General features: G+C 35.8%; 3 protein-coding genes and 1 pseudogene across 6 annotated transcripts; 1 reads left to right on the top strand and 3 right to left on the bottom strand.

Annotated features, from left to right (window-relative positions):
- The first annotated feature begins 202 nt into the window (after nucleotides 1-202).
- Nucleotides 203-4,038, top strand: LOC132642236 (uncharacterized). The gene is made up of 4 exons (XM_060359490.1): nucleotides 203-509; nucleotides 1,045-1,299; nucleotides 3,122-3,546; nucleotides 3,630-4,038. The coding sequence occupies exons 1-4, from the start codon at nucleotides 271-273 to the stop codon at nucleotides 3,647-3,649; spliced, it is 939 nt and encodes a 312-aa protein (XP_060215473.1). The 5' UTR covers nucleotides 203-270; the 3' UTR covers nucleotides 3,650-4,038.
- LOC132642092 (G2/mitotic-specific cyclin-2-like) lies at nucleotides 1,315-2,843 on the bottom strand (annotated as a pseudogene).
- A 2,146-nt stretch (nucleotides 4,039-6,184) lies between the features above and the next one.
- Nucleotides 6,185-11,856, bottom strand: LOC132639132 (protein CLP1 homolog). Its single transcript, XM_060355618.1, has 6 exons — nucleotides 11,803-11,856; nucleotides 10,892-10,956; nucleotides 10,607-10,682; nucleotides 9,633-9,767; nucleotides 9,238-9,473; nucleotides 6,185-7,076 (listed from the first exon to the last, which is right to left on the bottom strand). The coding sequence occupies exons 1-6, from the start codon at nucleotides 11,854-11,856 to the stop codon at nucleotides 7,004-7,006; spliced, it is 639 nt and encodes a 212-aa protein (XP_060211601.1). The 3' UTR covers nucleotides 6,185-7,003.
- An 817-nt stretch (nucleotides 11,857-12,673) lies between these two features.
- On the bottom strand, nucleotides 12,674-25,787 carry LOC132640267 (uncharacterized). Of its 4 annotated transcripts, XM_060356790.1 has the most exons (8): nucleotides 25,657-25,787; nucleotides 24,377-24,447; nucleotides 18,975-19,055; nucleotides 18,665-18,911; nucleotides 18,454-18,580; nucleotides 17,833-18,120; nucleotides 16,489-16,596; nucleotides 12,674-13,351 (listed from the first exon to the last, which is right to left on the bottom strand). In XM_060356790.1, exons 3-8 carry the CDS (start codon nucleotides 19,051-19,053, stop codon nucleotides 12,854-12,856), a joined length of 1,347 nt encoding a protein of 448 aa, XP_060212773.1. In that variant the 5' UTR covers nucleotides 19,054-19,055; nucleotides 24,377-24,447; nucleotides 25,657-25,787; the 3' UTR covers nucleotides 12,674-12,853. The 4 variants fall into 4 exon arrangements, with proteins under 4 accessions (XP_060212773.1, XP_060212772.1, XP_060212771.1 ...); XM_060356789.1 differs by having other exon boundaries at nucleotides 17,833-18,117; nucleotides 18,665-19,055; XM_060356788.1 differs by having other exon boundaries at nucleotides 18,665-19,055.
- Between the last annotated feature and the right edge of the window lie 1,307 nt (nucleotides 25,788-27,094).

Raw genomic sequence — 27,094 nt, forward strand, 5'->3', positions numbered from 1 at the left:
CTTGTCATTGGGTTTTTTCTTCCTGTTCTAAAGTTGAAACAAAATCTGTAAGTAGACAAGAAACCTCCTAACATACGCTCGCTCAAAAATCTGTAAGTAGACAAGAAACCTCCTAACATACGCTTGCTCAAGGTGACATAAGTTGAATATTCTTCTAATTATCTGACTCCTTTCTTTTCTTCCTTCTTCTCCTTAGCAGCAGGTACTGAAGTCACTATTCTCTGCCAACAACAATCAGCTCGGTGATATCTTTTCCTACTCTCTACAGTAATGGGTGGTATGGAAGATGAATTAAAAGATCTTCAGAATTTACGAGACACTTTAAATCTGTCACAACCAGCAAAGGGATTTATAGAATGGAATGTAGCATTAAGAGAAGGCAATTTGGTTGGCAGCCTCAATCTAACCGAATGGGGCCGAGTGCACGAACCTATCTCAGAAATGCATGACGTGCCTGGCACCGAATTAGAAGAATGTCGAGTCAAATCAGTAGCAAGACTTGTAATACGGTAAGTATGACTTCAATTGTTCTTAATAATTAATTTGCTTAAATATATTACAAAAAAAATATCTTCTTTAGTTCTCCATAGAATGTTAGAGATATGTTGGTTGAACAACACCCAATGTTTTTCATTTTCCCAATTGATGAGCACGGGATTAGTTAATGTGTTAGAGTTTCAAAGTCCATCTTCGGTATTTGTGAAACAATGAGTTTTTATTAAACAACTAGAGTGATTAATATTTCGTCTATTTTAAAACACGAATGGTTAAACTGAGATTTTGCTAAATTTTATGGCCTCTTGAAAAATATTATATGGATTAAAGTACAACCTACGGTAGTAGTATCCATGTATAAAGAGGAACTAAACAAGTATGGAACTGAATAATTTCAGGATGGTACATTACATAAAAGTGTTAAATACTGTTTTGTTCTTTCAAATCCTTTCACGGTACATGTTTTAGTCAATTTCTGTAATTTTCTTAAAAAATATTCTTGGCTCGACTTTATTATGGTAAGACTAATAGTATGTTGAATCATTGTAGCGGTGTTATCCAGTATTACTTCGACATGTTGGATCGTGATAAAGGTCCGAAAGAGGATATAAAGTCAGAAGACATAAACATCACGGTTGACATGAAGATTTGGGTGGCTAATGTAGTGCTGGTCCCGTTGTCGGACGGTTTGCGGTCTTCAACGTTATCCAATCTGGGAAAAATTGTTGGAGACTTTGTTGGAGAACCTACACCCAAGGATATCAAACATCTATTAAAGTGTATCTGCGAAGCTGAAAAAACCAAGTAAGTATAAAAAACCTACTGAAAACTGCTATTCTCTGTGGCAAATTTTGTAAGCCTAACTGGTAAGTTGAGCTCTGAAATTTCACACTGGTTTGAAATGATGAGGTAACGGAAACGATAGTGACTTTTTAGATCAGTTCGGTAACTTACAGCAATACTACGTGATACTTTCTCTGTTGAATTTATCCATGATTATACTTCTTTTGTCCAACTTGCTGTGTTTTCAAGTCAAATCTTCCATGTATTCTACCAAAAGAGAAGTTCAAAGCAGTGTGTATTATAAGCCTAATTAAAACAAATGGTACATTTTAGTTATAATTATTTTCTATAGCAATGACTTCTTTACATAACTTGCGACACATCTGCATAATACCTCTGGTGCACAAATCTCTTCATACTTGCAAGCGATTAGCATTGAGCTAATGCCAACTAACTAAAGTTCCCTCCTGGGAACCGTCTTCACCAAGAGGAAACGGTCCAGTCTGTTAAATGCAAGGTAAAAGCTTTCAGGCATTAGCTCAAACTTCCTATGAACTTCTATTAACCAATCCACAAGAATGGCTCTCATCTTATGATTCAGCTCTGGTTGAGTCATTTGCTCGACTCTCGTCCTGAATTAGACAATAAATGAGATTCTAAAAGTGAAACACAAACAAAACAGAACAAGAAAAAGAGAGTCACCAAATATATACCTCAGTGAGCTTGTAGAAGTTGTAGATATCCTCAACATACTCCACAGCAGCCAAATGATTATCAGCACCCACAACATCAGTATCGTCGATCTCAATCTAGGGTCTATCGGAAAGTCCACAAGCAGCCTGAGAGAGAACACATTTTTCAGAATCTTGATATCGCTTAGAACTAATATTCATCTAAAGAGGGAAAATTTAAATGTATATAACAACCTTGCTTCTTGCAATGAGGGTAGAAGTGAGAGTCTTTCCACATTTCTTTGTTTTTCTTCTGCTCCCTAGGGGTCTGCTGTCCTCAATAGTCTTCACTTCTGTATCAGGGCTTATGACAATAACAGTTTCATGTGCAGGCTTATCATCAACCTTCTTTTGGGCTGGTACCTTTGTGGGACCACCTTTATTGACAACTTCTGCAAGTGGTTTCTACAAAAAAAAAAAAAAAAAAAACAACAACAACAAATTATATACACCAATTCAAGAACCCTGAAAGTTTCATAAAAATAATATTTTTCATTGTTCAGAAAATTTTTCACCTTGTTCTTCTCTGCTTGTGCATTAGCTAGTAACTGTGCACAAAAGCTCCTAGTAGCAGGACTAGTAATCTGCGGTTTAGGCTTTCCTTCGGTTGCTAATGTCCCCGAGCACACGCCTATTTTTTCCAACGGCTTGTCCTATTTTCTGTTTCCCTCCCATTTTTCCTATAGAGAATCGTAGAAATAGATACTCATCAGCCATAATCATTCATAGTCTTTCTATTAAAAATGAAGATAGATGAAAAAAGATCGTACCAGTTAAATTTAAGTTGAATCATGTTCTTCCCTGAATGGTGATGTAATTTAAAGTGATATATTGGATTTTTGCGCTTGCACCTTATGCCAATTGATCTATCAATTTCCACGATTTATATACCAGGCTTTTAGATGGAATTCCATATGATAATTGATTTCTACCATGATACGTGAAATCTCTTTGACTCATTGGTATATTTGAATAAGTGTTTATTTTTGGGCCATGTAAGTATATGAAAATATATAGTGGAAACTCTGGAGGGTTATATATCAAGTTTCATAAATCATTGCTTCTGTATTTTCTCTAACAACTGAATGACCAATTTTATTTTTCTTTTGTAGTTACATGAAAGATGTCTTACTTATACATCCAAGTCTATACTCAAGTTGTACATTGAGTGCATATGTAGAGTATCTTTATTACTACCATGATATCCTCTTTAAACACAAGAACAAATTAAATGAGTTCCTGAGTATAGTTAAAAATATAGAAGATGGTAAGGAGTGGGAGAAAAATATTAGGTCTAAAGCACGGAATAGTCCATCCTGGATCGATTGCCTCGATAGGACCATTGGCAAGGTTAGAAATTATTATGGTAAAGACTATTTTGGTGGAGAGGTCGGGCTATTGATTTTTATGAGGTCTGTTGTTCGACACTACAACCAAAAAATGAATATGGAAGATATGGAGAATGAGCTCTATGTTATGTTTCCAGAATTCGTGTCAGACTTCGTCAAAAACTTGGTCAAGAGTGGCAAGTTTAAAGGTAAGACAGTATTAATATTTGTGCTATTATTAATTTAAAATTTAATGGTCCTTTTTAATATATTTTAAAATATTTTCATGCAGACCTTTGGTTATGGCAATAGATACTTGGGAAGGCACTTTACAATTACATATGTGCACTTAACGGTAGAACTTGGATACTATGAGATGATACTATTTGTGATGTTTTTCTCCTAGTATTTGATGCACAATTTATACATTGTAAGGTTACTAGTAGACATGCTGAAGTGGATTGTATCATGATAGTTGTGTATGCTTTCAAACTATGGAGCAGAGGAAGATCAGTGGCAACAATTACTGATAGTAGCACAACATAGTTCTAAAGCTTAACTACTTTGGGGTAATTTCAATGTTGTACTGTATTTTCAAGATAGAATATATGGTGCACCTATTGACCATATATGCTGAAGTGGATTGTATCATGATAGTTGTGTATGCTTTCAATCTACGTGACCTTAAGGATGATAAGGAATTCAAGTTATACCCAAATTGTTTCTAACCTATGCATTGCTCATTTGACGACCCACTGTTTTTAGCTAAATGTGACCATATTTCTGTTGCCATACATGATAAGTTTAAGAAATTCTCCAAAGCTTCTGGGCTGCAAAACAATTTAGCAAAAAGTTGTCTATTTTGGAGGGGCAGACCGTGATAAGAAGCAGATAATTATACAATAACCGGAAATTGTTCAAAGGACCTACTTTTTAAATATATGGGGATACCCTTAGACACAGAAATTAAGTAAGATGTAGTGACAACCTCTAATTGAGAAAGTTGTATCGAAGATTTTCTCACGGACTGCCAAAAAACTATCCTATGCAAACAGAGATCATTGGGTTAAAACTGTTATATTTGGTTTGCAATCTTATTGATGTTTGCATTACCTGCCAAAATGATTAAAGCAACTGAAGCCTACTATAAAAGTTTCATTTGGTCAGCGGTGAATACAATCACTAAAATAGCATGAGCGCATTGATTCTTGGGAAAAACTTTGCTTGTCTAAGTCAGCTGAGGGATTGAACTTATCCAATTTGAAGATATGGAATGAAGCTGCAATAGCAAAGAATTGTTTAGACTGAGCAAATAAGCAAGACAATTGTGAATTAAATGGATACACCTATTACATAAGAGGCCAACAGCTGGACCAAATGAAGATACCTTAACATGCTCGTTGGATGGTCAGAAAATAATTGGGGTATATCATATAGTCATAATAAAGAAAAAGAAATTATTAGGTGCTTTAACAAATTATTAAAAAAAAAAAAAAACAACTAAAACTTAATAGGAATTGTCTAAGTTGGGTTATGACCCATTTTAAAACATGTCGAAATTCAACGCAACCCGCTTATTTGACACCGCTAGCCATATTTATTAAGAGAATATTTACTATATCTCCAAATTGCCTCGCACCAGCTAAGATTACATCGCAGTAATAAGCATAGAGTATATGTCCTATTACTTCTTTGGGTTGTTTCCTGAAGTTGCATATGATATTCTCTCCCTTTATTTGCAAAATTAGATGTGATATATCTTGTTATGTTCCTGGACAGTTTGCTTTGTCTTTTCATCGAGAAAATGATCAAAATGGTCCTTAATGTATGAGGGTTGGATTGTTTTGGTCCTTGATATATTCACTTGATTGAAATAGTCCTTGATGTTTCGAGAAAATGATCAAAATGGTCCTTAATGTATGAAGGTTGGATTGTTTTGGTCCTTGATATATTCACTTGATTGAAATAGTCCTTGATGTATGCAAAATGTGGATGGTTTTGGTCCTAAATCCTAAATATAATGCCGTAACATTATTCAAATGTTTGACACAAAAAATCCATCAAATGTAAGTGAAAAAAAAATAACATGCAATGTGAAAGCAAATAACTTAAAATTGAAAATATAACCTAAATTCAAAATCCAAAAGAAAAAATTCAACATAATACTCATATGTCAAATTCTAACATTACATAAGTAAGTTTCAACGTAACTTAAGTAAATAATTCAAAAGAAAGGAAAAATATAAGTTTATAACCCATTCACAATGAAATTTTACTTTAATAACGTCACCCGTTATATGTCAAGTTTGTTAATAACTCATTCTTTTCAATATTAAGAGGTATAGTTTTAAATATTAGAATAATAACACGGTTATGCTAAATGAATAAAATAAAAAAATACGAGCAATTACATGGAATCACAAGAAGTAAAAGTTGGGAATGAAAAGAAAGAAAATGAAAAATAAATAATATAAAAAGAATAATACATTTTAAAAATAAAAATAATAAAAAAGTAAAAATAAAAAAAATAAAATTTTTTCACTTACATTTGATGGATTTTTTGTGTCAAACATTTGAATAATGTTACGGCATTATATTTAGGATTTAGGACCAAAACCATCCACATTTTGCATACATCAAGGACTATTTCAATCAAGTGAATATATCAAGGACCAAAACAATCCAACCCTCATACATTAAGGACCATTTTGATCATTTTCTCGAAACATCAAGGACTATTTCAATCAAGTGAATATATCAAGGACCAAAACAATCCAACCCTCATACATTAAGGACCATTTTGATCATTTTCTCTCTTTTCATCTATCAAACAAGATACAAGATCAATTTCAAAGAAAAATTAACAAATTCCATCCCTTTGCACCGTTTCTCAGTTGCCAATTCATTTGCAGCATCAAATTTCATTACTACATCTAGGAGCTTTTGCAGCATATGGCAACTAAGAGTATTAAGTTTTGTCAAGCAGAACTCACAAACCAGACACCTATCTCCATAACAACCTCTTAATTTTGAGCTGGTCCAACATGCTCCGATGCTCACGCTTATCTCCACCAAAATCGTTGAGGCCCCAGGAAGACAGCTCCAACAAGTCACAGTGCTTGGGGTTGGGGGAGGGGGGGGGGGGGGGTGTAGACAGCATTTTCAGCCAAGGAAGGATGTGAAGTATTTGTTGAAATAGAAGAATAGCATTCATGCTTTTTCAAGAAACTCAGGGATGTCAAAATGTTTTCTTCCAAATAAGTTAATAACCTTAATGATGCCAAAAGACCATTGAAATTATCATTTGGCAGTATAAAAGATGAGGAGCTATTGGTATTTGTACAATCGGATTATTTTCCATAAAGCTTCACACTATGATACAGTAGTATTATACGGTCATCGCAGAAAAGCCTACTGCATTTCTACAACACCAAAAGCTTAGCGGGCATCTCCATGCTGTCCCACTCTACAGAAAGCTCAAAGACCGAAAAACCACTGGCTACTGCATTTATACACTTCAGTTTTCGATCCATGTTAAGGTTCCCACAATTAGGTATTTGCTCGGAAGTTCCCAGCACATGGTGCAAGGTATGTTATCTTTTTCCTGAAAATGGAGATGATCAAAGATAAGATCATACTGGCATTAAGAATTGGAAACATAATTGTCTAATAAGAGGAGAATTCGAGTTCAAACCTGTTCATGCCTACATCGGTTACATAGATGAATCCAGCAACATTACTGACATTGGAACAAAAGAAGTATATGATAAAGACAAAATGTTATGATATGACAGTTGTTAAAAGAGCCATAAAAGAATAAAGAGAAAATATGCCAAATTTCCAGGCTACATCACTAATGCAACGCCATACTCTTGATTACACAAGAGTTCAATGGCCAGACTCTTGATTTCATACAATTTCACCCCGACACAGGAAGTTCAATGAGATTTGTGTTAAGAGTTCCACATGGTCTACTTATATGGACTTGGGCAATCCTCCCTTCATGAGCTAGCTTTTGGGTTGAGTAAGGCCCAAGATCCATTCTTGACATGGTATCGGAGTTGGCCCACCCAATTCAGTGTTTCCAATGTTGGGCCCTCAAATTAAAAGTTGCCCACACAGCAGATGTCCAACCCTAGGCGTGAGATTGGGTGTTAAGAGTTCCACATCGGTGGGTTAAGGGGTACATGGTATACTTATATGGACTTAGGCAATCCTATCCTCATGAGCTAGCTTTTGCGGACACATTTCCCGAACAGTAGAAACTAATTTCCTCTGGGAAACAACTTATGGCTAGATTCAGAAATAACAATCACTGGTATTAGGCTATTCCGAAAAGGTAACTATTTATTTACAACACAACTACGCCTCAGTTGTTGGGTTGTAAATAAATAGTACCTTTTTTCAGAATAGCGTAATACGAGTCTGATTATTTAGTTATTAGTTTTAATATTAGTCATGTATCACTACTATTGTTGTTTTAATAAAGTTAAGACAGTCATGTATCACATGCTGACTTATTTATCTTGTAATTTTAATTTTAACCATGGGTTTCTTTTACAGCTAGGACTCACAAATTGAGAATAGTAAATTAAAAATGAATTGTACCGAGGATATGGCAACATCATAGCTGGTTCTGTTAGTGAGACTGTGCCAAATCGGACGGACTTAAGCAAACGGTGAAAATCGAAAATACATGCACCCTCGCAAGGCTATTTATCTCTCATGCCTATTTGTGATGATAGCATTATTGAATATCTCACCATATAATTAATCACATACACTGGTTGTCGGAGTGGGAACAAAACAAACGGGTGATTAGTAAGTTGGTCATAGATGGTTGATAAATAGTTATGTTACATCAGGACTCTCATGTTCACAACCACAACCACCCCCTCAAATTTTCCAGTCAGCCACCCTCTTCCACGGGCTACTCTAGTGTCATTCCTTAAGACATCCCTCCTCCTCATTTTCCTCTCTCTCTATAAACATCATCTAAGAAAAGAACCGGCATGTAAAAGAGGAGAGTGGCCAGAAGATGCATGTGGAAGTTTGAAAAAAGGACAAGGAGAACGGCAATGGGTAATGCCGCACAAGTATAAGGGGAGCAGTAGAGATTTTTTGCTAATAGACAGGCAGGGCAAGCTTAGGGTTGAAGAATGCAGCTGAAATGTACAATTTTAAGTTTTGGCGGAATTTGTAACTTTTTTGTTGCATTACATATATATTTTTATTTTTTTCTTGATTGCACTTTCTTTTTTTTCACTAAAGTCCACCTTTAACTAAGCTGTGCTTAAAGCTCTAATAGACCTGGAGCACTTTTTAAAGCTTTTCGGCTTTGCCAATACTGGTTTAAGCCATTGCAGGGGTTATAATCCAGGACCACCCAAGTATTTGCTGCTACTCTCAATGCGTTAACAAGTTCTGCCTTTCGTTCCCTCCAAAATTGACCACGTTAATGTGTGTGGAACATTGATTATAAGAATTCTCTCCAATTTGTTATGAGAAATGAGAATGGGGAGTAAGCACATACCCAGGAATAAATGTAACTTTCCATTAATGCACTGTGACTGAGAAGTTTAACCATATTTCCATATGCACTGCTCTACAAAGTGAGTACATCATTATTCATTGACTTAAAGATTACCCAAAATTGTGGCTCTTAATTCCTGTTTAAGATGTGGCTTCCATGTGCAAGAGTGCAAGGAAAAATCTTCGCTCAATGTGTGAGACCAGATATATTAGTATTGAGCTTCATAATTGAGTTTCATTGATCCTTGAAACCCTAGCTACGTAAGCACCCAATCTGGTGGCATCCACTAAGGAGAAACATTTTTTATAGAAGAACCTACAATCCACCGAACATTAAGATGGGGATAGGAAAAGGAAGTCAGCCTTACCTGGAAATTATTTCATCTTGTTCTTTGGCATATGAGACGGCAAGAACCAAATGGAGCAAGTCGTGGATGACATTAACAGGAACCAATCTTGTAGGATCTGCTGCAGGCACTGCACCGATAGGTAAAGCTGAGCGTGGAGCCTGTGGTCCACCTCCAATTCGGTAAATGAACAAGTCACTGAAGCTCACCACATTAGAATGTGGTGAGAGGTCATTCGAAGGGCCATAAAAATACTCCTGGGGAAGAAGCAAAGACAAAAGAAAATATTTAGTTTTGCATAACAAGGGTAAGGTGAAAAGTAAGAGTACCGCACTCCCCAAGAGCAAGTGTTCATGTCCCAGTGCATGAACTGTGACCAACTCTCTTTTTTATTGATCTATACAAGAAATCTGTACCCGTATTCTGTAGCCCCTTGCTTTCTGCCGTACTTTTGCATTCCTTGATACAACACCACCGGATTTTTGAAGTTTCACCCCATCCACGTTAGGACGATTCTTCAATACATCTTTTAGAATGCTACAAAATTTTTCCTGCCCAGAGGACAACCACATAATAGAAATATGATCCAACTCTTGCAGTGTATAAAACAGCTCTACAAACAAGCAATATCTGGATACTAGTGCTCGAGGTCAATTATTTATCTGTTTCTATTTTCCTTTTTTTGTTCATTTTCTTTTGGCCCGTGGGTGGTGGGGTGGGGTAATGGCATTACCATCTGAATCTAATTATGACCAGGGAGAAAAATCCTACTGATAGGCAGGGGCGGAGCAAGGAAGGCAAGGGGGTCTAACCGAGCCCCCTTCGGCGAAAAATTACATTGCATATATAAGGTTAAAATTATTTGTTATGTATATATAGTAGATGTTGCATTTCCTTAGCTTCTTCGTGTGTTTACTTCTTCATATTTTGAACCTCCTTATTGGAAATCCTGACTCCGCCACCGCTGATAGGTAGAAGAATCAGAAGCCAAACAACACAAATAGAAGTGTGAAATTATCAAGATAGAATGTTTTATCAACTGCAAAGCTTCTTGTTCAAGTTTAGCACCCTTCATTTCTGTGACAGTTTCTATATGTTAGGGAGATTCTAAACTTGCAGAGGCTTGATTTAATCAAGTACTGATTGTCACAGAGAGGGTACATCACTTACTCCTAGTAACGACATTGATGCATGGTTAAAGATCAGAAGATAGATGAGATAAACGAAGGTCCAAAGTATGTGTATTTTTCGTCTTAAAAAAAAAATCCCCAATTCCAAATCCAGTTTCTTGGCACTATAAATCATTTTTTGTTAACCTTCTAAATGACTAAGAGATTCATTCTAGGAGAATGGAGATTAGTTGAAGTAACAAGACTCCAAGGTGAAGTACTTCACAGACAACTGCCCACTGGAGAGTAGAAATTTCAACCAATAAAGAGACCTTCAGGTGTTGACATCGCTCAATACTACAAATAATGGCAAACAGATATCAGCTCAAGGTAAGTTAGTGCTCTCTTCCACAGACTTTCCTGAATATTAGCTTCTGATCTGTTTATTTCCTTGCCTAGTTAGTAACTCTTTCTTCTTTTATGAAAAGTGAACAAGTGTCTTAGATAATTTTAATCCCCTGGTTCGCAGGACTTGGGTTTCCCTTGATATTAATCACACATCATACAAATCAAGTGTCTCCATTAGTCGTTTATCCCAAACACTTAAAAACTCCTCATTGACATTCTCCCTCTGTTGTCATTCAAGAACGTAGTATTGGACAAATCAATAGTACTGGGCGAGAATCACATGGACTTTATTATCTTATCCTCCCTAAATGACTCACAACTTGTCCTCCCTATATAGCTTGTCCTGTTATTGATTCACTTGATCTATTACATGGACGGTTAGGACATCCTACCCTATTTATCAAAGCTTCAAAAATGGGTACTTGGCTTGTCTCACTTGTCTACTTTAGAGTGCGAGTCGTGTCAACTCGGTAAGCATACTCGTTACCATTTTTTTTTTGGATAAAGTAATCAAATGCCATTAGTAAAGCATCAGCATACTCCTTACCTTTTCCCCCGACGTTATGATAATTGGGAAGACTCTGCTTTCACTTTGGTTCATTTAGATGTTTGGGCTCCTATTTAGGTCAATTCTACCTAGGGATTTCACTACTTTGTCAGTTTCGTTGATGATTATTCGAGATGCACTTGGATATTCTTGATGAAGAATCGATCTGAGTTCTCTATTTTTCATATTTTCGATGCAAAAATCCAAAATGAGTTTGGGGTTTCTATCCACAGATTTCGTCGTGATACTGCACCAGAAAATTTATCTTCGATTCTTCACCATTTTCGCGGTTCATGAACTCTCATGGGGTCATTCATTACATCTTGTCCTTATATATGTCAACAAAATGGCGTAGTTGAGAGGAAGAATACGCATCTCATTGAGACTACTCGTCACTGCGTATACAATCTCATGTTTTGTGTGTTTTTCGCAGATGTCATTCTCACATCAAGTATCTTATTAATGTATGTATTCCTTAGCTATCCAGAATCAAGTCCCACACTGTCTTGTTCCCCCACTCACCTTTGTTCTCCCCTCCACCTCGTTCATTTCTTCAGGAGCATATGTTTTGTCCATAATCTTACTTTGGGAACAGATAAGTTAACACCTCGTGATCTAAGTTGTGTACTTTACTCGAGGGTAGATATTGGTGCTACTCCATACTCTCCTTACCTCCAACGGCGCCTCACATCTGTTGACGTTACCTTCTTTGAAACTCAACCATATTTCACATGTCCAACCGACCACCAAGACATTTCATGGGCGGTCTCAGTTCCATCTTTTGAGAATTATGTCATTATCTCTCGTTTATCTTCTCCCACAACTGCAACATCTATAGCTCCACCACCAACAACTCCACATTTTATAGGGTCACTACTTTTTTTTTTTTGGTGAAGTAATTAAAATGTATTAGAATGGCATCAAGAACACTACAAAAAAAACGGGTTTTAGCGACGGACGAATTCCGTCGGTAAATAGCATATATCTGTTGCTAAACCAATATAGCTACAGAATAACTACAGAATTTAATCCGTCGGTAAAATCCTCGTAGCTAGCAATTTGCCGACAAAAAAAATGAATCCGTCGCTGGCGTAATGACGGATTGGCGACAGATTATATTTGTTGCCAATATGAGCGACGAATGAAATCCGTCACGATGTTAATAATTTCCGTTGCTAATTGTATGAGTTATTTCGTCGTTTCTTCTGATTGGTGACCAATAATTTCTGTCGCTAATTCCGTAGCCAATTCTTTTAATACACATTTCTGCATTCCTTTTGGCGACGAAAAATAATTTGTCGGAACATTTTAAATCCGTCGCAAATCTTTTTTTATTTTTTATTTTATATAATATTTTAAATACACCTGCCCAAGCATATATTAGATACTCATGTAATAACTTAATTAATAGAAACTAATATTCTACAAGGTCCAAAATACATAGCAAAATGCAAAATAAGTTTGGAGCATCCACAACGATAATATCCAAACCGAAAAATCCAAAATCATATGCAACATCCATAAAGTCCAAACAACAAAACTAACAACCATAAAGTCCAAACCAAAAAACTAACTAATGAGAGACTGGAGAGCCACGATCATCATCAGAAACCGATGCATGAACTTGATCAATGTTGGCAGTAGCTGGAGCTGAAACTATAGGTGCCATAGATGATGGATGGTCATTAGGAGTGTCCATCTGAGATGAGACTGAAGGATTCAATCCACGTACCCGCTCAACAATAATAGGAAGCAAGCGATCAGTCAGTGCAGGAATTATGCTATCAGTCAGTGCAGGAATTATGCTATCAGTCAATGCAGGAATTAATCGCGTCACTAACTCATCCAAAGTTCCCGTCGCTTCTGGTTGAGCATTCGGAGGTGGTACTGAGGACGTAGCATCAGATACAGAAGAAGGACGAAGATTCGGCCCATAATATAAATGTGCTTGAGATCCAAGACCATATATTCTTCTTTTCTTTACCCCTCCTACGTCTTCGTAATAGGCTTGACATTGATCAACTTCAGATTGAGTTTGTGACTGATTTTGCAATATTTCTTGATATTTTTCCTGTAAAAGAGTCTGATAATTAGTTAAACTCATTTCACTAACAGTAAGCACATGTAAGAGAACCATTAAATACAGCAAGAATAATGCCCTGAAAGCTTGAATATAATTCAAGATATCTCTGTCTCACTGAAGGAAGCAAACAGAGCTTCTTTTTTATTTTTTTATTTTAAAGTTTTGATAAGTTCAGACAACAATTCAAAAGCTTAACATCAACAATATAACCAGATTGGTGCTTTCTAAACTAACCACCCTGAATTAAACAAAACAGTTATTAAACTATTATAGTGAAAATACCTAAATGAAACATCAACAGTATTCACAAAACATACATCAATTAACTTATCTATAAAATAAATAATCTGGTCCTAGAAAAAACAATAAATGATGTTTCATCATAACACACACCCACACAATAAACTGGCATGTGCATCTGGCACAAGAAACTGGCTTTCAAAATTTCCATCTGTAGCTGTTGTACTACTAATCACTATGAGGAGACTAGTTACCATCTGTTTAGTTGTGGTTATATTGCTAATCAAGTTTGGACTTTCTTCTGCAATTCATGTGGAATTAATCTGATCCATGGACAGGTTAAGACAAAAAGCTATGAAGTGGCGGTTGGCAAAGCCTAAAAATGAGGTTCATAAAATCATTTTACAATGCTTACCAACTGTCATATGCTGGCAAATATGGAAAAGCAAGTGCATTGCCAGGTTTGATAACAAAACTGTCTCACTGGTTCATTATCCAGCAAGTGACCAAGATGATCACTATGATCATTCATTTACAAGCACTATGATCACTATAATCATTCATCTACAGCTCCTTGACCTGCAACTACTAAATTGCAAAGCAAGCTCGCGAGCTAGTAAAAAGAAAATCACTTTCTAAATAATAAGATATAAGTGTTCTCCAAGCAAGTCGTCTAGTTGCACCAGCAGCAAGCCTTGCTGGCCAAACGAGCTTGAAATCACCATTCCTAACACCAGTACTAAGAAACACCATTCCTAGTTGAAATTACAATATTTCCACTATCAAAAGAATTAGTACCTCCTAATAAATCATTAAGCTTAATCTTGTTAATAAGTTTTTGAAACAATGTAAACTGAACAATCTTAAAAGCTCTCAACTTTTCAACCCAATCACTAGCATTATTACTACTACCTTTACCATCACCAAGCTCTCTATCTTCCTAGTTTGGCTGAACCAAAAACCATCTCCAAATCCCAAATCCAAGAATTAAAGATCCTAAAGCACCAACACCACCAACAGCTATAATAATAAGGCTCTTATTACTCAAATTACTACATTTATTTCCAAGTGGGTTCCCACAAAGTCCATTATTCTCTTCAACAACTAACTATGCTCTCTAAAAGATGCAAATAAATCTGAGCAGAGATCAATGAAAGAATATGTGCAGAACTTAGTAATCACTAGTTACTACCAAACAAAAATTTCACACAAGCGGATGTGAAGAGTAGATGGTAAAGACTGGACCCAAGTCCCGAGTAGGAGAAGCTGCATTTTTTGGTGTACCAGAACTTCATATAGATAACAGGTGCATAGATAAAAACCCAACTCTTTATTCAACATTAAGGAGCCAAAGAATTACAGCGGCTTACACAAAAAAGTACTTAGTTCAAATAAATCAATTATAGATCTGTTAAGAAAACAAATTATCTCGAATCAACTAGCTTACATAGATGAAGATGAGTGAGCTTACATCATAGACCATTGCAAGCATTGATATAAAAAACCAACTTATGTACACTTAAGTTCTACAGCCAGAAGAAGATACTTAAAGTAATGAAACTAAAGTCAGCATACCAATAGGTGATTTACTTGCAGAAGTATACAAAATTGACCACAAGCATAAATTTACTACATTAACATGAAGGTGCCCAATTCCCAACTCAATGATAATAAAATCCAACAGTTCTCGGTTGGTATGATATACTAGGATAAAAGCATCCAAAAACACAGGCATTACTTAACTCACTAGAAGGACATGGATTTTAAGATAAATATTAAAAGTTTCCCAACTTACATTTGACACACCAGAAAGAACTTTATTTGACACACCAAACCGTTTCAACCGGTCCAACCTGCCAATCTCAAATGGTATTGATCCAGTAATTTTGTTGTCATTTAGCAAAAAGGTGTTCAAGAATTTGCAGTTAATAAACTCAGGTGGTACAGAACCAATAAAAGAGTTACCAGAAAGATCAAGATTAACTAAATAAGGTAACCAAGAACAAATTTGAATAGGTAGTGAACCTGAAAGTGACTTCCTAGAAAGATCAAGTGATTGAAGTGAACTACAAAACTAAAGATCAGGTGGTAGTGAACTAGATAAAGACATAAAAGTAAGTTGAAGTGAAATAAGCCTACTTTGAAAAAACAAAATCAGAATTATTGATTTACTCTGCTAAAGGAATATGAGTGTTCAGAAAACATATTTGTTAACATAAAAAAACTGAACTGAAATCAGACAGTACATGTCTGTAAATCTGCCACTTTATATAATGGTAGTGCTAATCTTGTATTAGATAGCTTTGCAAATGGTTGTGTAGTTGAGTTGATATTTAACCATTCCCTTTCCATCTAGTATGTTAAAAACTTACTCGTACCCAATGTTTAACAAAGCCCTATCAAGACTTGTTTGGTGTTTAAATTAAACTAGCGAATGCAGACGGGGGTTTTTTTTACACACTTTTGTTGTGATTAAGTATTTTACCCATCTAGTACTATGTCTTAATTTCTGGTACGCTCATTTGAACATGCACTGAAAGTTCTTGTAACAAAAGTAAATGTCTATGACAATCTCTTCAAGCTTTTCTTCACAACTAATCATGGACCCATATATATTAGCAACAGATCACACAAACTGCAAATCAGATTAAACTGCTTATAGACTCTCCAAATATAACAGAGCAACCTAACAATAGCTTGTCCAGGTATCAGGGAGCTAATGATTTGTGAAAGATTTTAGCACTTAACTACTGTTTATTGACAACCAGGATTTTGACTGGTATTGACTGGTGAGCAACCTAACCCATCTAGTACGCTTTTTTCTTGAATGTGATGGGACTAAACAAAGAAACTTCCTATAGAAGATTATAGAATGTTGGACTCACATGCACGATTCGGGCTCGCTCACCAACAAAAGATTTTCCATCATGACCGTGTGTATGGACGTGCAAATGTACCTCACTTGGTGTTGGATCTCGACCCTTTTTAATAGCCTATACAAGAAAAAAATATACATAGTTCAGTAACTTCCAAAACCAACAAAAACAGCGACCAATGTCACAGTAGAGAATATATTTTGACATATTCCTTTTATATATGCAGAGTCCATATTAGAATATGTTCATGAAAATTTAAAAACTAATTGAAGGCAGGAAATCAGTAAAAAGTTATGGTGAAAATGAGAGAAGATTTTTAAAAACTAATAATATTAATTAGTTTGTGGCGGTCCATGAACCCATACAGTCAATGGATAACCGATCCTGATCATTATCTTCAGAATTTGTTTGCAAATAGGCTATATCGCAAGTCCGAAATAATGAGTAAATCCTCAAATGTGCAATCAGTCCACAACTAGTAAACATAACAAATATAATTACGCCAAAATCCATTTATTACTGTTATAAGCTGCAAAATCCATAATGCTAGTTTAAAAAACCTATGGACTATTAAAGATAAGAAGCATCATAAGAACATGATTAAGCACTTTAGTCAACGAATCCTGACAGCATTTCTCACCTCAGATGATAAACTCCCCTGGATGTAATATATACAAAATAGTGGGCAGACAGTAGAAGGGTGGTACTGACCCCATCTTATGAAACAAGCACTTCAACTAAGTCTGTTCTTGATAGTACAATAGTTATACAAGGAAATTAATTTGCATTCCTTTAATTATCAGAAAAAGTTATGGAGCCACCATCAGTACTGCAAAGAAAGAGAGAACAAAAGCTGGCCTCAACTCAGATGAGTAAACCAATAATGCAGCAGGTGCCGTAAATGCATTTTGGTGCTACATTTAACATGGTTCCCTCATTAGCTTTTTGGGGTAATATACATATCCAACTTTAGTAATTCTGTCAAATGCAGAAATATTAATTTTGTGAGCATAGCAGGGTGGGTAGCGAGAACCAACATGCATGATGGTTCACTATACCCGAAATAATGAGTAAATAACTCAATTAATGAGTGAAAATATGCTATTTTTATTGCTCAGCAAATTTTTTTAGTGAGAAAATTAGAGATAAAGGCCAATTCTTTTATATAATTATATAGATTTTCAGCATTTTCAACCTGCAACTGATGAAGCAGTCTAAATTTTCGAAAATAACAAATAACATACAAGTCCAAACTTGCCAACATAAACATATATACTGCAGCAACTAATGAGGCATTCACCTTCATGATGGCAATTTAGTTAGGCAAACGCCAAAGCCACAAAATTAACTTACAAGTCTCTTGTGATGCTCTCCGATAGAAATAGAGCCACCCGTGTGAGTCCCACTAGCAGCTGCATCCTCACCGCCACGACGATTCTTTGAAGCTATTTTTGATTTTTCAATAACCTTAGGATCTGCCCAATATTTCTTCCAACTTTCCCATGTTTCTTTCGGAACATAAACTGGCCGAATTCCCTCACCTTTTATTGAGCTAACGAAATCACAGTACCTTCTCGCTGCCTTTCTACGCCATTGCTTCCTCACTTCACTATCAATCGAAGAATCCCAATAGAATGCCTTCTGAGATAATTTTACAGAGTAAAGTATAACAATAAACTCATCATCTTAGCAGGAAAAATTATAAGACATGAGTTATAAGAAAAGCACCATCAGTCACCCAATAAACTGGAAAGTAAAAGAACTGCAGCTTTCTCTAACAGGTGAAAAGAATGAGATTTTGCCCGTGTTGCAAGGAATTGAGACAGGGATTATTAGACATGTTCTTGGTTACTTACTATGACAGCTACGATTAAGAATACAGCTCTACATCTCATAGTCAAAGTTAAATAAAAAAATCTATTTTTCGTTCTGAACACTAACAGTAATTAGTGACAAACATTTCAGTTATTATACCTCGAATTCTCCGAGATAAAAATCTTTTGTCTCTTGTGAGACACTTTTCCAGTTAACTCCATTAGGCTCAATTTCATTCTTGAAAATCTCAGTTATCGTCTCAGAGCATAATCTTGATGGTTCCAACCTGGACAAATTTGAAAACATTATATGAAGTCTATTATAAAGCAATTACAGTATAAAAATAATAATGGTGCAAGCAGAAACTAACCCTGAAGGAGAAAGAAAAATAAGTGTCCGCTGCACGTTACTGTTGCTCTCACCTTCACCTACTGCATCACTCTGAGCAGATGAACCTTCAGCTATTGCGTTTCTCTGAGTAGATGCACCCTCGCCTATTACGTTGCTCTCATTAGGTATTATAGGAGATGATTCAGAAATGGATGGGGTGCTGCCATGACCTGATGTTTGAATGGGTGGCGTAGTAGTAGGACATGTTTGAACTTGGTCCTGCCCACCTGAGGAATTGGTGCCACCTTGTTGAGAACTAATTGTGGGAACAGGAACAGAAGGCATATTACCTCGACCAGCGCTACCTCGACCTCTAGTTGAGGTCTTGATTACGCGGCCTATGCTACCTCGACCTCTGCCACGAGCCATATCTACAAGAAAAAAAAAAGAAAAAGGAATCATATTTTAGATAATCAGCATGAGAGTAAGCAATTGAAACCACTGATTACACACAAAAAATGGGCAGTAAATTATTGGTTTTGCACAATAATTATGCTTTTATTATTGAAATTCGACCAACTTCCTGTGACCAAATTCTGCAATTCATGTTAGGTTTATGGATCCTCACTTTCCTGATGAAATTTTTATAAGGAAAGTTAAAGGATGAATGTCAAGCTGTATATAAAAGGTGATCAGTTAAAATGAAAGAAGTCAAAACTCCACAAAAGGTCCATTTGCAGTAGTAAACTCAGGTTAATACCTTCAATGTTAAGAAATGAAATCACAGTGGACGCAACTAACAGAAATGAAAGAGATCATCACAAGCAAACTATTTTCGTTAAAGATTACACACAAAAAATGGACAGTAAATTAAATTGTGCAAAACCATAGAATTATTGCTAGATTTTCAGCATAGTAAGCAATGAATATATTAAGAAAAAGTCTTTGGATTGTGCATGCATTATGAAAATGACTAAGAAGCTTAGACATCCAAGACAACCAACAATTGTAGACATATCACATACTTATAACATCCAAAACATATTACTACAAACAAAAGTTAATAAAGATACAGTAGCACATTTCTATCAACACACTAGTCAGTATCTATTTCTTCTTCGAACTCCTCCTCATCATCCTCCTCAGTTTCAGTTTCATATTCATCTTCTGTAGATTCTTCTTCAGAGTCTTGATGCTCTTCTTCGGATTCATGATGCTCTGGAAACAGTCCATCATCAATTGGTTCATCCATTTCAATTGCTTCCCCATTTGGATCATGCAGGAGTATAACTTCATCAACGGTCATATTCATATCTATCTTATGGACTTCAACTTCTTCAACTTGGAATGGAAGATTTAGTTCCACTTCCGGAGTTGTGATCACTTCCTCATCAGGTAATTCAATAACATTTCGAGGTTTGACTTTCAATACAGCTAACCAATCATCCTTGTCCTTTTTTGTGCTAGGATAAGACATATAACACACTTGAGTTGCTTGCATCGCAAGAATAAAAGGTTCGTATTTGTTAAACCGACGACGATGGTTAACGTCGACCAATTTGTACTGATTATGCTCCTTAACACCAACATTAATAGTTGGATCAAACCATTCACACTTGAATAATGTAGTTTGCTTTAAAGGTGTTTCACGGTATTCCACTTGTATAATCTCTTGTATCCGTCCATAGTAATCGCCAACATTTGGATCCGATATACAAACTCCACTGTTCATTGTTGATCTAGCACTACCGCGACGTAATGTGTGAAATTTGTATCCATTAACAAAACACATTGGATAAGCATATGCTCTTATTAATGGTCCATGAGCAAGACTACACAAGTATTTGTTCTCAATATGATTGGATCGAACCTATTTTAAGAAAATTATAAGACTTAGTCAAATTTCACAAGCCATTTTAAGCAGTCATAGTTTAAAAGATAATGATTGATGGAGGCTTACATATTCCTTGAACCATATAGAAAAATATGTTTCAAGACTCTCATTTATTTGATCTTGAGATAGATTCGGGAACTCTTCTTGCAAACGTTGCACATACATGCTTCATTGCAACAAAGTAAGTTAAATAGAAACTCATAATATATGGATATATTCTTTATTTTAAATAAGTATAACTTTATAATGTTACCTCACAAATGGCTCAACCTCTTTAGTATTTAGTAAAATATAAGTTTGGGCTGCCTTGATTTCTTCAAGGGACAAATCTCTTTTTTTTTCTTCTCCCGATAGTTTGCATGGATGAGTGAATATTGAAACATTTCCTTCAATATCTTCTACAACACCACCATCATTTTTACGGGCCACATTTTGATGACGTGAGATAACATGAGGTTCAAAATAATGAGAAAACAATTGTGTTGACTCCGCCATCAAGTATGCTTCACAAATGGAACCCTCAACACTAGCTTTGTTCCCAATCATGTTTTTAAGAGTTCGAAGGTACCTATAAATGTAAACCAATAAATTTTTGGATACTTGTCACCATTAAAGAATATATAATTTATATTTACCTCTCAAAAGGGTACATCCATCTGTATTGTACAGGTCCAGCAATCCGTGCTTCATATGGCAGGTGCACGGGTAAATGTTCCATTGAGTTAAAGAAACCCGGGGGGTATATGCGTTCTAACTTACACAAGATCTGTGGGATGTGTACCTCTAATCTCTCCAAGTCCACCACTCGAAGAACAGTTGAAGTAAGATCTTTAAAAAACAAACTCAACTCTGTAAGGGCCTGCCACACATTACTAGGAAGTATCTCACGAAAGGCAATTGGCAATAGTCGTTGCATGAACACATGACAATCATGACTTTTCATGCCAAATAACTTAAATTTGTCCGTGTCCAAGCATCGACTCATGTTCGAAGCATACCCATCTGGAAACTTCACACCTTCCAACCAATCGAACAAGACAACTTTTTCATTCTTTTCTATTGTATATGCAACTTTGGGATAGCTTCCATCAGGATTCCTTGCTAACTGCGGTCGATCGCAATATTTTGCAATATCTAGACGTGCTTTCGGATTGTCTTTGGTTTTGCCAACAACATTAAGAACAGTGTTAAACACATTATCAAAGACATTCTTCTCAATATGCATGACATCAAGATTATGTTGTATCAAGTTAGAACTCCAATAAGGCAAATCCCAAAAGATGCTTCGTTTTTTCCATCCGCATGAATTACATATCCTCTTATTAACTTCTTGTGCATCTAACTCAGTTACTTTTCTTATCCCCAACTCACAAATTTGATTCAAAATTTCTTCTCCTGTTCTAACAGTAGGTGGTGGCCTTGTAACAGTATGACCTTTAAGAAAGTTTTTACGATCTCTCCTAAATGGATGATTTTGATCAAGAAACATTCTATGACTGTCAAACCAAGTTGTTTTCCCACCATGTTTTAATCTGAATGATTGTGTTTCCTCCATACAATAAGGACATGATAAGTTGCCACCTGTACTCCATCCTGATAACATAGAATATGCTGGAAAGTCATTGATTGTCCACATCAAAGCTGCCCTTAATTGAAAGTTTTGCTTTTTTGAGATGTCAAATGCTTCTACACCTGTCTCCCACAACAAAGTCAATTCCTTTATTAGAGGTTGCAGATAAACATCAATTTTTAGTTTAGGATTGTGTGGCCCCGGTACAATGACAGTTAAGAATATGTATGCCTCCTTCATACACATCCCTGGAGGAAAATTATATGGAGTGACAATTACAGGCCACGAAGAGTATTTTCTCCCCGTCTGAGCAAATGGTTGGAAACCATCCGTACATAACCCCAACCTCACATTCCTTGGTTCAGCAGCAAAAAAGGAATGAGTTTCATTGAAGTGCTTCCAAGCCTCAGAGTCTGATGGATGACGCATTACCCCCTCCTCTTGTATATGCTCGTGATGCCATCTCATGTAGGCAGCTGTAGCATGAGACGCATATAATCTCCGCAATCTAGGAATCAAAGGGAAATAATACATTTTCTTGTAAGGGACCAATTTCCTCTTACGAGAACCAACACGACGTTTATACCTCTCATAGCCACAAAACTTACAAGAAGTTAGGTCCTCATCATCACCCCAATACAACATACATCCTGAATTACAACAATCAATCTTTTCAACAGGCAAACCCAAGCTACGCACTAGCTTCTTGGTCTGATAATAACTATCAAGCACTATGTTATCTTCAGGTAAAGCCTCTTTCAATAGTTGCATAATTTGATTATAACCCCTCTGTGACAAAGTATTCTCACTTTTAATAATTAACATCCTAGAAACTACTGCGAGTTGAGAGAGGGAATAACCAGGATACAATTTTGCATCAACGGCTTGTAGCAAATCATAAAACCTCTGGGACTCAAGATTAGGCTCCTCCTCCATTGAAGGATTAGATTCCTCCTCCACTAAAGGTTCACAGTGATGAGATGACTCAGGTTCAGTATTACTCGAACCCTGGCCAAAGTTCGGTCCAGCTGCATCTAAAACCATTTGGCGATATGGATTATCATATCCCAATTCAGGTTGGGTACCACCATGTAAATCACTATACATCTCACCGGTTACTTCTTTTTCCCCTTGATACTTCCAAACAAAATAGTTCTCAACAAATCCAAACGATTGAAGGTGCAATTTAACGGTTTCAACATCCATGAATTTAATATTGTGACATTTTTTACACGGACATTTGACATCTTCACCACTCATGCGGTTTCTTTGAGAACATGAGAACTCAAGAAACTTATTAACACCAGTTATGAAACTAGAATTAATACCCCCTCGACCATCCAACCTGTCGTACATCCAACCACGCTCTAGATTATCCATAATCCTATTTAATGTTAAAATAAACAAGAAACTTAGAGTTACTTTTTGTAAATAAGTAAGACAATCAGAATGCCATCCAAAGGAAAACAAGTTGAGTTTAAGACCAATTTTTTTTAACTGCAAAAAATAAGTGTGTTGGCTATGAAGTTTAAGGAGGTAATAATAAACTTTCTTAATCAACAAAGGAAAAAAATTAGTAACGACAAGAAAGATTACCAACATTAAAACAAGCAGGTATAGATACTATAATCCTACTCAACCAGACAACTTCACTAAAATGCGCCATCAACAACAAATAATTTTAGCAAGGGTAATCAAACAAATAATGACACAGAGAATAGCCCTAACTTTATGAGCCAAAGCTAAAGGTAATTAAACAACCTACTATTTTTTCTCTTAGTTTTCTGGTTGTTAAAGAAAGAAGAAACTCAAGAAATCAATTAAGCAAAACGAGGCAAATCTATTCTTTACAGAATTTCTCAAGATCGTAAGGAATACAAAAAATTTCACCAATTCAAACATTAGGTGAGGTAAAAGAAATCACAAGTCACATTAGGACTTCCCAAAGTGGCTATAAACTTAGTTATGTTCATTTTAGAGAGGTTAAACCTGCTAACTTTAGGCAAAAAAGGGCAGAACCGAGAAGTGCTTTGAAATACTTTCCTTAATCAATGAATCTAACATTTACCATTTGGAATTACTAGCCTTGTCACGGGAGGATCATATTTACAAAATTTGAAGACTCAAAGTATCACAACATTATTAAATAATTCATGTATTTAGTAAATGAAGTTTAAACATGCCTCAAACTCAAAGTTCTTCGCTTAATGTTAAGCTCATTTTAGGACTTTAAAACTTCTCCATTTCTGGACAAACAGTGAGAGCAAATAGCAATAATCCTAACAAACCTTTCGAGAGCTTTTTGAAGAATTTGATGAAGTACAACTCTTTCCTAAACCCTGCAACTCTTTCCTAAACCCTGCAAGAATGAATATAAATCAAATCCTTCAGTATTAGTGAAACAGAGATTTAGTCAGGAAACCAAAAATTTACGTTCTTTAACAACATAAACATCGTTAAATGTCATAAAAAAGGAAAATAGCATTGAACAAAATAGCAAAAGAAAAGAAGAAATAGATACCCAAGCCGTCACTTTTTTTATCTATACGTTTCCAGATAGCTATACATATATCTACTAGTTGATTATTAGTTTATTACATTCTAACTTAGATTAATGTGCACATAACAAGTAAATTGAGATAAATGCGGTCAACTGAGAATAGTTCTTGCTTGCAGTTCCAATACTAATAAAAACCCACTATTTTCACACTAACTTCCCAATTAAATTCCAGATAATTTCAAGAATGCATAAGAGCACAACTCTTATAACTTATTTTCATAAAGGAGTTGATTAAAAAGAGTACACCTTGGGGGTATTCGGATTCCTAACTTGGGTTTTCATATGGAATTTGAAGAGAAAACTGCAGTTGCTGAAGTTGCACCATATTTTCTTGGAAAACTAATTTTTGATGCTAAACAGAGAAACTAAACTATATTTAAGAAACCCAAAATAAAACAATTGCAAAATTTCTCCTCCTTCCAACACACTGACACATACAAGGTGGCAACAAAACCAAAATTTTTGTTCTTTAACAGCATAAACATTGTTAAATGTCATATACAAAATTCAAGCTAAGCAATAAGTTCCCCAAATCACAAAGTCAACAAAAACAGGAAAATAAACAAGTCCCACAATTTATTCAACTATAATTCGTACAAGAAAAACAAAGTACACACAGAAATTAACTAAATTTCAACTCAAACAGAAAGAAGGATGATTTTCAACAAAAAAAAAAAAATAGACCCACAATTTATTCAGAGAAAGAAACAGGTTTTTAGGGTTTTATGATTATTATTGATAATACCCAGTGCTACTGCTACTGCTATTGCCTCTCTCTCTAGTGCATGTATGTGTCACCTTTCATAATACCCAAACCCTCAATTTTTTATCTATACGTTTCTAACCTTTAAGGGAAAATGTTTATATCATTTACCCACTAGAAAAGGTGGCCAACTGAGCTGAGCATGACCAAAAATACAAAGAAAAAATGGAAGATTGATGATATTTACTTTTTTAACTGATATAGAAAAGCAAGAAAGAGAGAGAGAAATAAACAAAGTAAATCACCATGGTAAATGAGAAATAAACAGAGTGAGAGTATGAGAATGGCGTCGAATTTTCCGGTGGGTTTGAAAAGCACCTCCGGTGGGTTTCAAGAGAAAGTGAAGATGGTGGGTTTGAACTGAAGAGAAAGAGGTGTTAGTGCATTTAAGATGGTGGGTTTATTTTATTTCGTTTATAAAAATAAAACTAAATTTTATTTACCGACGGATATATTTTGTCACTAACAATTAACTTGAAATTTTACCCTTTTAAAAGATAACGACGGAAATAATCCGTCGCTACATACATCGCTAATCTATAATAAATTTTGCCGCCCATGGTTTGTCGTAATTTTAGTAGCTAAAATAAAGGCGCGCAATTTTCGAGCCAAAATATAGCGACAGATTTATACATCCGTCGCTATTTCGTCGTTAATTTAGATATCATTTCTTTTTTCATTTTTTTGGCGACAAAACTCTAATTCTGTAGGTAATCCGTCGTTAGCTAGAGATGGAATTAATTGTGTCGCTAAAATCTGTCGCTAAAACCCGTTTTTTTTTGTAGTGGAAGATGCAGAGGTTACAACTAAGCATAGAGCTGCTTCAAACAAGAATTAACATGAAGCTAGCTGAGCAAAAATCTGTAAACCAGTCAAAAGATCCAAAAAGACATCCCCTAAGACCCTACTATGCTAGAGTTAGAGAGCTAACAAAATCCAAAAAATTATCCACACTGTCTACAGGGGAGAAAAAGTGCCAACTGAAAAGAGTAACTAAACATCTAGCCTTAATGAAACTTATGGAAGTTGATATTCCATCAAAACATCTGCAGTTTCTCTCTTTCCAAATACTCCAAAAGATTGATGCTGGGATTATCCTCCAGATCCTTTTGATGGTCTTGTCAACTCTCCAGCATATCCAGCTAACATAAGCATCTTTGATGGAAAAGGGCATCACCCATTGGAGGCCAAACAAAGAGAAGAAGAAATGCCATATGTTAGCTGTTATGGGGCAATGCAAAAAAAGATGATTGACACTCTCATTGTCTTGTTTGCAGAAAAAACATCTATTGATGAGAATGATGCCCCTTTTCCTGAGATTGTCTTGAGTAAGGCAAGCCTTATGAAGGGCTGTCCAGGTAAAACAGGAGACCCTAAGAGGTTGTCTTGTCCTCCAAATATGTTTCCAGGGAAAGTCTTCAAGGATGCCATTCTAGGCACACCCAAACTTGTAACTTTCTTTCACAGTGTAGACCCCTTGCTTGGTGCTGCCCCAAAGTAATCTATCTGAGATTTGTGTATCTAAGTTGCATTCTTCAAGTGTCTGTAGTAGAAGAAGAAGTTCATTAATTTCCCAATCATTCAGGTTCCTTCTGAAGATTGGGCTCCAAGCATTGTCAACTCTGTATTGTGCAACTGTTGCTTCCTTGTTGGTAGCTATCTGGAACAGCCTAGGAAAGGATT

The sequence above is a fragment of the Lycium barbarum genome, chromosome 5, assembly GCF_019175385.1.
Source record: "Lycium barbarum isolate Lr01 chromosome 5, ASM1917538v2, whole genome shotgun sequence".
Lineage (NCBI taxonomy): Eukaryota > Viridiplantae > Streptophyta > Magnoliopsida > Solanales > Solanaceae > Lycium > Lycium barbarum.